We start from the raw sequence: 10967 nt of genomic DNA, 5'->3' as shown, positions 1-10967 counted from the left end.
AAGGGCTCAGGGTCCTGATTCGTAGCACTGTTAGTGGGATATACAGCCTTTAAGCTCCAAGTCAAAAGTTCAAATGTAGTCCAGTATTGATGAAACACAAGTTTTTCAATAATTTGAGCCCAGCTGTGGCAAATCGCCTCCACACAGTGCAAGGCCAGTGTATTGAAGTCAGCTTCTTAACGTAATTGCACATGTGGTAAAGACACAAAGCTGAATGAGGGAGCTGGTTTTGTACACCACTGTTGCCTGCCGTAGCACTAAAAAATTTAATGTTCCAGTCCTACATGAGAAAGGAAGAAAACAAATAAAAACTAAAAACACCCAAAGCTTTAAAGAATTCCAACAGCTCTCATGATTTGCTTCTGAAGACAGTTATCCAACTTCCTCAATACTATCTCTGAAATCCCCATGACTGAAAACAGGTGCTAGTTTAAATACTAAAAAGGACACTCTGGGTCCCACATCAAGCACCAAAACTATTTCAATATGAAATAAGACAATTCAGGAAGATGCCTGTGGTGTTAGCATTATCTCAGTTAGAACATGCATGCAGAATAGCCATGAAACATGCTGTTTCTACAGGCTTTTCTATTCGTGTGCCCAAAAACTGTTTAGGAAAGGAAGAAGTCTTAACACAGTTTCACTGCTGACAGAAGTTTGCAAACCCACGACCAGAATTTTGCTTCTCAGGTTTGCCCCAGAAAGCCTATGGGAAGGTCTGTACAGAATGGTCCATTGGATTTCTGGAGACCAACTATGTTCATCTTGTTATCAAAATTGAGCCCAATGGTATTAGAGTCTCTGGAATGGAATACAAGACCTTTTAAATCAAACATACAGCATACAATAGGCAAACATTTTTCTATCAGACTACAAATTCATTGAAGAGCACTCACAGTTCTCTGTTACTCAAATTACACTTGGCATAATTTAGGATCCAAGTACAATACAAATGACAGCAGTTTCCAGCAATTCAGGTTTGCTGTCCTTCAAAAACAAATAGACAAAAAAACCTTCCACCCATTGAATCAACAACTCCTTTTCACAACTGTTAAATTTTTACAGAGAGATATAAATCAGACCTGACCTTACTAACCTGGACTCTATTTGCAACAGGTTAAAATTGGCATTATTGTAAAGCTGATAGAGAACTTGGGACATGGAAGTATACTTGCTATGGTCAATCCTTATTTTTAAGGTAATGGGTATGGAAAATAAATAAGCTTAACAATACTAATATAGTCTTTTAAAGTGTTTGTTTTAATTAAAAAAGTTTGTCAAACGATGGGTATTTACAAAACATTGAGCCTTTCAATTCCGTTATAACACAGTACACAAAACTTAAAGTAGAATATTATACAAATCTAAAATATAATAAGACATCAATAAAACTCATGTGATTGATTTAATAAAAACTACAGCATTTCCCAAATAGGAAAGATAAAATATGAACCAGCACAGCTTGAACTGAATATGCAGACTTCCAATAGATCCATTAGAGACAGCCTCTGGGTAGTCTTGTCATTGATGCTAGATCAAACCCATGGCTTATCTGTTGAATGTAAACTGTACATACAAAATTTACAGATATTTTCAAAGGCTCCTTCTTAGTCTTTGCAAAGATGTTATGATTAACTCAATACAATTGATGCAATCTCTCTGTCTAGGAAGCGTTTCTGTATAAGGGCTTAACTTGTCTGCCCAAAAGACAGAAAGAATTTCAATTCTTCTGAATAAGGCAGAACCCAAATTTAAAAAGGCCATTTCTACTAGGCTACATACATTGAGTGTCCTTTCATATCACAGACAGAAAGAAAAGAAAAACCCAGATGACTCAAACCAGGATAGGGAGCAGGATATTGTAAACTCTTCAGAAATCCATGCATTTGCTTGCAGAGAATCTTTACTCAGTGCTTTCAGAGAAAGGCAACATATACCTCACCTAGTATCTGATATAAATAGGTAAGAAGACTGGCATGCATAGAGTTAGACAGCTTCATTATGCAAAAGAAAATGAAGCAGAAATCTGTTCGTGGTTCTCTTTCCTTTTATACAGTATACAAGACTTGAGATCAGCTGATGTTTCACCTTGATCAGTAACAGAAGGCCAGCTGAACACTTCATTTCACTGTGTTACTGGCAAAGCAACATTAACAGGCACTTGGCTAGGCTGTTGGGCTGGTGACCCATTATTGAGAGGTTGTTGTGGAACAGCAGCTGGTTCCATTTTGCTGATGTGTGTTATGAAGCGTAACCGAAGTTTCAAAGCTGGTCTTAAATTACAAATTATTTTCTCAACCTGTTTTAAACAAAAAAAAAAAAGACAGAAATGCGTTTGGTAAAACAGGAGTATTTTGACATATGTCGCTACTGTACACAAACATCACATTAGCACACCAAAAAGAGGAAAAAGATGTAGTAAATAGTGGTATTTATGTAAATATTTTATTTAGCATGTTAACTTTTGGACCTCGTCTGATAACTAACCTTAAAAAACCCTACCTGGTGTAACAGCTCTACACCAAAGCTTTGCAAAAGAATTCACACAATTGACACTTTTAAAAGTGCATACTGTTATAACCTAAACTTAAATTGGCTGAATGATTTTTCACTGAACATGGATGCGTTCTTGCTTTTGTCACATGTCAAGTTATATTAATGAATCATAAATTAGGTAAAAACTTAAAAGATATAGATTGAAATGAGGAAAAGTTATGAAACATCCAAGAGCTTTATTTCTAGTGATTGTTTTAATAATAGTACTTAAAGCACCCTCAAGCTATATCTTAAATTTCAGACTACAGAAATTAATCTTGAAATCTGAGATACCTAGTCTACTGCATCTGAAGCTTTTAAATGCGTAGAAGTGCACCCACTTCCTAACTTGCATATAGAGACTAGTCAACTGTTAAGCATTTTGTTGTACTGCTACCTATGAAAATAATTCATAAAAAGATTAAATTTCTATATGAGAAGAAAGATAATTAAAGTATCAATATCTACTGTTTACTTACTTGGTCTTTCACACTGTCACCTGTAAACATATACTTCATGTGATATAAGAAGTCACATATAGGATCCATGTAGTTCAGGTGCGAGCTGTACCGATCTGCATTCAGGAGCATTTCATAAAATGCCACTCCAATCTGTTTCCACAGACACAAAAAGCACCCCACATTAAAACAGCTTTTAAAATGCTTTAGAGTAGAAATACAGTTAAACAGTGTAACAAACATACGTACCACTTTTTAAGTACCTGTGATTCCTAACTATTTACTTTCTTGCAAGGACAAATAGGCAGGTCTAACTCATCCCATTATGCTTAACTAAATGATCCCATTTTCCCAAGTTAACTTCCAGTGAGTGCAATGATGGTATTTTGGTACATGCTACATAATTAGTGCTTAAACATCACTGACTGCATGGTTTGAGTAAGTGCCTACTAAATCTGCAAGTGTAGACCTTGGTAAATAACTAGGAAAAGTTTAGCACAAGATTTGAGTCTTCTAGAGAGAAGACATTACAGTTTACTGCATTCAGTTTGACCATTCAGCCCTGAACTGGTCAGGCAGTTGGACTAGATGATCGTTCTACGTCCCTTCCAACTGAAACAGTCTATTCTATCTAGACTCCAGCAAGGTCTTCAGCAAATGCATACAGTGCATTTTAATGGTTCCAGCATTCTCTACAAAGAGCTTACAACTACAATGTTTGAATATACTTACTAAGGAAGTGTTGTGTGCGAACATATGTCAGCCTAAGACCATTTAAAGATGGCAACGTGAAACTTGAACTTTGTGCTTGGTCATTTAAGTCACATGATAATTGCTGCCTACTCTGAGGGTACCAACCTCTCGCGATTTCCTCACACTGAAAGCAACTCCTCGCAAAGAAAAAGGAGTGGTATGGGAATGTTAAGAAACACGGAAAGACGACAGCTTTTTAACTTTTACTTGTATTTTGGTTCAATACAGAGAATGCAGGCACAAAAAAAAACTTCCTTCCTGATGAAGGAAGGAAGAAATCAGTCAAAGCAATACTTACAAGCTATTTATAGTATTACACAGGAATCTATAAAATGATACTGATCTATGCCTAAACAGTACTTTCTGTTGCTCTCCAGTACTTTTACTTAAGCACTGCTTTATGAAAAAAAACTTTCTACATGACTTTTATTGTACCTTTAAGACAAAAAAGAAAAAAAAAAAAAAAGAAAAAAAGGAAAAAAAAAGCATTCCTACAGAATTATATATGTATTTTTTGCTTCATACTTCCAAAGTATACTTAAAAAGAACCAGAAAAGGCCGTAACTCAGGGGCAAAACTGAAGGAAATATGTAAACAAATATACAGAAACACCGCCATATGATTATTTAACTATCTGATACAGTTTCTTACCATTCATGATATATCCAAAAATATGGGAACAAAAGTTACAAAATTCTTCTCCCGCTGTGTATGCACCCCTACACTTTTTGACTTCTTCACAAAACAATGTATGCAAACCAAATATTTTAGAAAGAACTGGGGTGGGGGGAGTTGCAGCACAAGAACCAATGGGGACCTAAGAAGGTTAAGAGTGAAGTCCCCAGCACAGACATTGGTAACTGGGGATGAAAAAGCGATCAGTAGCGGTGGTAGACCTATATGTTATGTTGGTCAGGCTCTAGAGGGAGACAAGATGCATACTTGACATATAGGCTTTGTGTATATTTACCGACAGCACAGATATTTAAAGACTTAGGATTCCCAAGTTAAGCTCTCCTTTCTAGAAGGGTCTCTGCTACCTGCCATTTTTCAGCTCATCTGCCTACAGGCTAGCTCCATCTCTTTTCTCTTCCCCTATTATCCACATTGATATGAACCTAAGAAACAGCTTGTGCTCCTCCATCCTCACAATTCAGCTCTTGGATACTTCCTTCCCCTGCACAAAAGCTTTTAAAACAGGCAGTAAGTCTGATGCATATTTTGCATGCAGTTTGAGAGTCAAAGAAAGCATGTATTGCTTGCGATTTTTGTGGTTGTATTTCTTTTTTTTCGTTTGGAAAAAAAAAAAGTGCTAGGTTTTTTATCCTGAACCAAGCTGACAAGATTTCAGTTAACTGGGTAGTTGAATACCAACTAAGCACTTAAGATCCTTGAAAATATTGTTTAATTTGTATAGAATTTAATTCTGAATGTTTATCAAAGATCTCTACCAGATTCTGCCTTGTAATATAATTGCAAAGTTAAAGTAATATATACTGTATAAAGTAGACCAAGAGCTACGCCTTACCTCTATCATGCATCGTGTCCTCTCCTGCTGGAACCGTTGTAGAAAAGGACCAACAAGGTGGTAAACGTATAGTAACTGGAACTCTGTTTTCACTATGGGTATCAATACTTCTGTGAGGAACCTGTAGTATTTCAAGACACCACTTTAACTGGATTTCCCCCACCCCAAATTCTAGCCAAAACATCACATTCTCTCCCACAGATTTGGGCGTTCATTTTAGAAAATACAGTGTAGTTCTACAAAATTAGTTATTTCAAATATCAGTTATTTCGGTGAAGCTCTAGAACACTTCCAGGCATTATTACTGGACTAGAACAGCCAAAAATTCTAAGCTCAGCAGAACACTACACACAGTCAAAAAGCTGTCCTCTGATGTTTTAACACTAGCCTTAAATCAAGGTTCAGGATTAACTGAGAGGAATACATTATACCATCTTCATTTTTGTCCAATATTTTAAGACTTAGTAAGTGAAGTCTGTTGGTTCTCTCATTAACATGGCACTGGGGAAAGTCTAATCAACTTTTTAATGCAGTAGTATTTTCTACTTGCTTTAATGATTAAGTGGACCACTACCACATCCTTCAGTCACCAAAGCATCTCAACTTGCAGCTAGAGGGTACTTGCTAGAATTAAGGATACATTTACACTGATTACAGTTGATGCTTTAGGAACATGCTACAGTCAATGGTTTAAGAAAACCAGAAATTAATAAAAGCATAAAAGCTAATCAAGATAAAAAAGGCTCATTAAAGGAGTGACACTCTAGCCGAAAGCCCCGAAGCTTACAGATAACAAGAGTTATGTCAGTGGAAGAGGGAGCTGCAAAAAAACCTTGTGATCTATCTGGTGAGTTTTGGAGCTCCCCTGTACATATTTGCTGGTCTAAGTGCTACAGATACAGCTTTGTTACCTACAATATGCATGGAATTTAAAAGACAAATGAAATCATCAAATACCATTACACCTACTTAGGAATGAGAGAAAGCTGTCCAATGCTAGAATGATGCCAGACAGCATGTGCCAAAGCCAAAGTGTAGCTACAACTCATCTCAGAGTAAGACTGGTGACATGCTGTGAAGTCAAACAGCTGGAATGGGTAACCAACCCACTCTGTCTCTGACGTCAAGCTGGGACTGTTGATAACGCTCACAATGCGATCATGGAGAACAATCCAGTACGGCTCCTGGGAAAAAAACCAAAAAGTCGGAATTGCTTCTGAAAAGAGCACTATCTAAGACAATGCTTCCTCATCTCTTTCTAGTATCACTGCATTTCTAAAATGTTTTTAACTCCATGGTAGTTTATAACCCTGTCTGACAAACATGAAAATTAAGAAGCACAATACAGAAAGCACCCATGTTAGTGGATGTGACACACTTGAGGGTGTGCCATTACCCAGACATATCTCATTAATTTAATTATTTAGCTAGCTAATATAAAGGTCTCCAAAAGAAGCAGAGCAAAGGCAAAAAGCCTTAATGGAAGGAGACTGAGAATTTTCTGAGTTTTCTGAGTACAAGCACAAACAGACCAAAAAACCAAGATGGAAACAGGGAACAAAAAAAGGTACAAAAGTCAAAGAATATAGATGAAGATGCAAGAAGACAGAACAGGAAAAATAATAAGAAAAATTATAAAAATAATAAGGATTAAATCCATGTTGGCTTTCTTCCAAGAAAAGGAACCATTTTGTTGGGGAAGAGAAGTCATAAGGAAAGGATAACTGTTGCACACACAAGCAAGAGGTAAGCAAGATCAAAGTTATTCAGGCAGTCCTGGTCAGGTACCAAGAACCATTATATTTAGAACATCAAAGTTTCTGCTTAGACACAAACTCTAATACTGCATACATTTGCTTTTGCAATTTTGGGCACATCTCATTTACATGGTTTAAGAGATACAGGATGTGCAAGTGTAAGCATTAATAGAAAATTAGCTTTGCATCAGAACCCTTATATCAGACCTTCTTATTTCATAGTTCCAGTTCTCAATTAATACTACACTCGTGTAGTTTTTAAATAGGAGTGATTTACTTCCTTTCACCCTAGCCTTAAAACCTAATAGAACAGAAAACCTGGTCAATTTTTCCATGCTGGAGGAGGAGATGTTTCTCAAACGTGCAAGTAGCCTTCTGAATAGCTCTCTGTGGAATCTACAGATGTTGCCTATCACATTGTAAACTGCAGAAGTTTTTACAACATACAATAGAAAGACGATAAACCTTACACGGAAGAAGAGATTTTTTTAATTTTAAAATATAACATATTGACTCACTGGTAATGCTGTGATAATTAGTCCAATAGCATTCATCCAAGCTGTGATATTCTCTCTTGGCACCAGGGGCTGACTAGAGACAGAGAAAAAGAAAACTGAAGCTCTGAAATTCACAATTGCAATTTGTGCTTCTAGTGCACCTAAAGACAAGCTATATTTATGCAAAGAATATTTCTCGAGAGAACTATACACATACAGGTATTTAGAAGAGTCAACAGATGGTATAAATGTCATTGAGATGTTGCTTGCAAAACTTCATTCAGGCAAGATTTTGCATTAGTAGATTCAAAGGCTGTTATCACACTGTTCTTCCTACTGAATAGGCTTCAGTGCTTAAGGGTTACTTGTCCCTTTATTGACTCCTTCCCTCCATGTGCCCCAAACACAGCTAACAATAATACATTACAAAGCTGAATGTGGCTGAAAAGGAATCCTTTCAGTTTGTCATTGCTCAAAGATGACATGTGAATCACTGCAAGAATACTAGGTGCTTTCTTTTACTTCACTTCTTGTACCGGCTGAGCAAGAAACAGAGCTATGGGTCAAACTTAATGCATCATTACAAAAGGCTAGCCTTGGCCCACCACTCTGTTTCAAAGCACTTACGATTTTACATTAGCATCAGGAGGATTCAGAGTCCTGCCGAATGCTTCTTGCCCCTTTCTTTGAGTTCAAATATGCTGTGATATTAACTGATGAAATGTCCTCCTCCCCGAAAGGCTTTTTCCAGCCTCTGTACTACTGAATCCACTGGACAAGTTCTTTGCCTGTGCGAGATCCTCCTTCCGTCTTTTAAGGGGATCATGCTGAATCAACTGTTCCTGAAGTACACACAATCCGCTACACACAGAAATCAATGATTTTTCTGATTGATCCCTATAGCCTTGTTTGTCCTCCAAAAATACTTTGTATATAAAACTTAAACTATTCATAGTTAATTAAAAATTTATAAAAACCTAAGAAAATGAGTATCACGGACTACCTTAGCAATTTCTAATTGTGTATTACATATTGCACAAAACCATTTCAGAGAGCCAACATACCTCTTCAGCACAACATTGAGCAGTGCATTGCCCACATCCTTCCCTGGAACAGCCAGAGCCATGAGCTCAACACAAGTAACATGGAGAGCATGGGCAGCTGGGTTAGGAAACTCATTGAATCTCCAGTCACAATTTGGAAATGGACCGGGTGATTTGCCTGCCATAGGTGGCAATGATTAAGGAAAAAAAGCTGCCTCAACATGGACTAGTGTAAGCAGCACACTGCTGAAAAATATATGTATATGCCACACATACTAAGTTGAATTGAAATGAAAGATAAGTTATTGAGAACAAGAATATAACCACATTTCATAAAAATAAGACATACGGACAAAAATACGAATATAAGGCAATGATACTCAATGACTGAAGGACTGCATGAATACATAGCTATTTTAGGACTGCTAAAATACATAGCTACAGCTATATACATAGCTATAAAAATATACCACACACACAAGGTCATGCAGAGGATAAATTTCTCCAATTAAGACATGGAACAAAACAACACGAGCCATCTCATTCACCACCTGCTTCCAAGACAAGAAGATGAAAATAACAAGAATTTGCTACCCTGCATAATCTGAAACCATTAATTTGCTTCAGTATAGGATCTTCTAGCAGACTTCTAGGGTGACAGTTTATGCAAAATGAGCACCTGCTTAGTCTCTGAAAATGTTCTATTTTCCCAACCAAGACTAACTCATTTGAGCTACATATTGAAAAGATCTCCGAACACACTGTTAACATTTGCATAAAAGCAGGGGTTTATATAATTTTAGCTTTCTTTAGAGAGATCTAATAAACTTCTTTCAAGTTATACATAAAAGAAAGGCAAGTTTGGGAAGAGGAGTGAAGGAATACACATAATATCCAGAAAACTGGTCAACTCCCATAAAGCTGACCCAGAAAGAAGGCGACGTCCAGGTAGATTCCACTAGCGCTATTCTCTAGAACAGAGCTGCAGGGGTTCACTAACTATTTCCACAGAAATTTAAATCAGCTGTAGTCATAATTGTAAAAATTGATAAAAGGCAGCAATTAAGAAAATGTAGATTTGTGTTAAAAATATAACTTCTAGTTTTTCACTCCTATAAACCAGATTCTCAGCAGTTGCTAACAGCACATATACTGATCTTCAACTAGACACAGCTAGTTATGTACCATCTTAAATGTGGCACTGCTTACAATATTTTATTCTCAGTATACTGATAACGTCATTAGAAAAAAGTAATCTTATTTTCTACACTTCTTTAAAAATACTCATGCTTTGTATCAAGGTGATTTTATGTAGCAATTAGAATTTAATTCAGAATGCATAAACATCAGCATTGTATTTATAAGTGATCCATTAAACAGTGAAATATTTATACAGCTGTACTTTATTTTGTTTTCAGCATATCTTTCAAGATGTTTTTACTAGGGCAGCACAGTCCCTGTAGAGAATAATAAAAAAAATGTACATTGAAGTAAACTAATATGAATTTAGACTGACTAAATAAAGACTCCAAGCTTTATTTCGTATCTGAATAGATGGAAATTGAACTTTACATTTTGATGAAACGAAGCTATAAGACATTGGCACAGCCTAATACAAACTTTAAGAAGGATATTGTCTACTAGTCTTCCAATGAGTTTGCAATAGTAAGTGTCATCAGGAATCCACGGATTTTCTTCTCGGGCATTCATAGCACATTTGAGATAAGTATCACTTAGACACCAGCCTAGTGGGCGATTATCTTTGAGAGAGCCAATTATGGCATGAACAAGTTTTCTCTTGAGGTTTGTGCGCTCTCTGAGATGCCTCTCATAATAATGAAGAGTGTTGTACAGGTAAGTCACTGGACGGTCTGCCAAGAAGAAAAGGAAAGCAACAAAACCCAGAAATAACTTCTAGCATCACTATTATGTTTATGGTGGCAAACATAAAACTAAAATCAAGAGCTCTATAAAACTAAGTTGTATGTATTTAAAAACAGTGCATATGGAATTGATTCACATTCGTTATTCCACTATACTCTACAGCATGTCTTGTACATATACTTTAATGTGTGTGCAGAAGGGTAGAAGTCAAGCGAAGAAAATAAGTACAACTAACAATTCATATCTTAACGATAATACTAATATATTTGTAAGTAAACCATCTAAATCATCTCTTCATATAAAAGGTATTAAATAGGAAGAATCCAGGTATGAAGTCACAGTGAAGAAAGAATATTGTAAATTGTCTGGGCATAACATAGCAATGACATCTAAACAAACGCTTATTATAAAAGTGCAGTTATAAAAGTTTAAACAAATCAGGTTAAGTTATTTGAATCTTAAACAAGGGTAGATGGAAGAACAGCTTTTTTATAGAATCATAGAATAGTTTG

The 10967-nt window shown here is 36.3% G+C and overlaps 1 protein-coding gene across 1 annotated transcript; it reads right to left on the bottom strand.

The window, feature by feature from the left end:
• Positions 1 to 1768: 1768 nt before the first annotated feature.
• Positions 1769 to 10442, bottom strand: LOC104083361 (mediator of RNA polymerase II transcription subunit 23-like; the record flags this gene model as incomplete). Its single annotated transcript, XM_009586825.1, has 7 exons — positions 1769 to 2299; positions 3015 to 3146; positions 5275 to 5395; positions 6244 to 6458; positions 7550 to 7622; positions 8593 to 8758; positions 10206 to 10442. Coding segments are annotated over 7 exons (1118 nt in total), but the record flags the coding sequence as incomplete, so codon positions are not given.
• Between the last annotated feature and the right edge of the window lie 525 nt (positions 10443 to 10967).

The sequence above is a fragment of the Fulmarus glacialis genome, unplaced genomic scaffold, assembly GCF_000690835.1.
Source record: "Fulmarus glacialis isolate BGI_N327 unplaced genomic scaffold, ASM69083v1 scaffold47731, whole genome shotgun sequence".
Classification (NCBI taxonomy): Eukaryota; Metazoa; Chordata; class Aves; order Procellariiformes; family Procellariidae; genus Fulmarus; species Fulmarus glacialis.
Note: the sequence above shows the minus strand (reverse complement) of the source record. Positions and strands in the feature narration are given on the sequence as shown.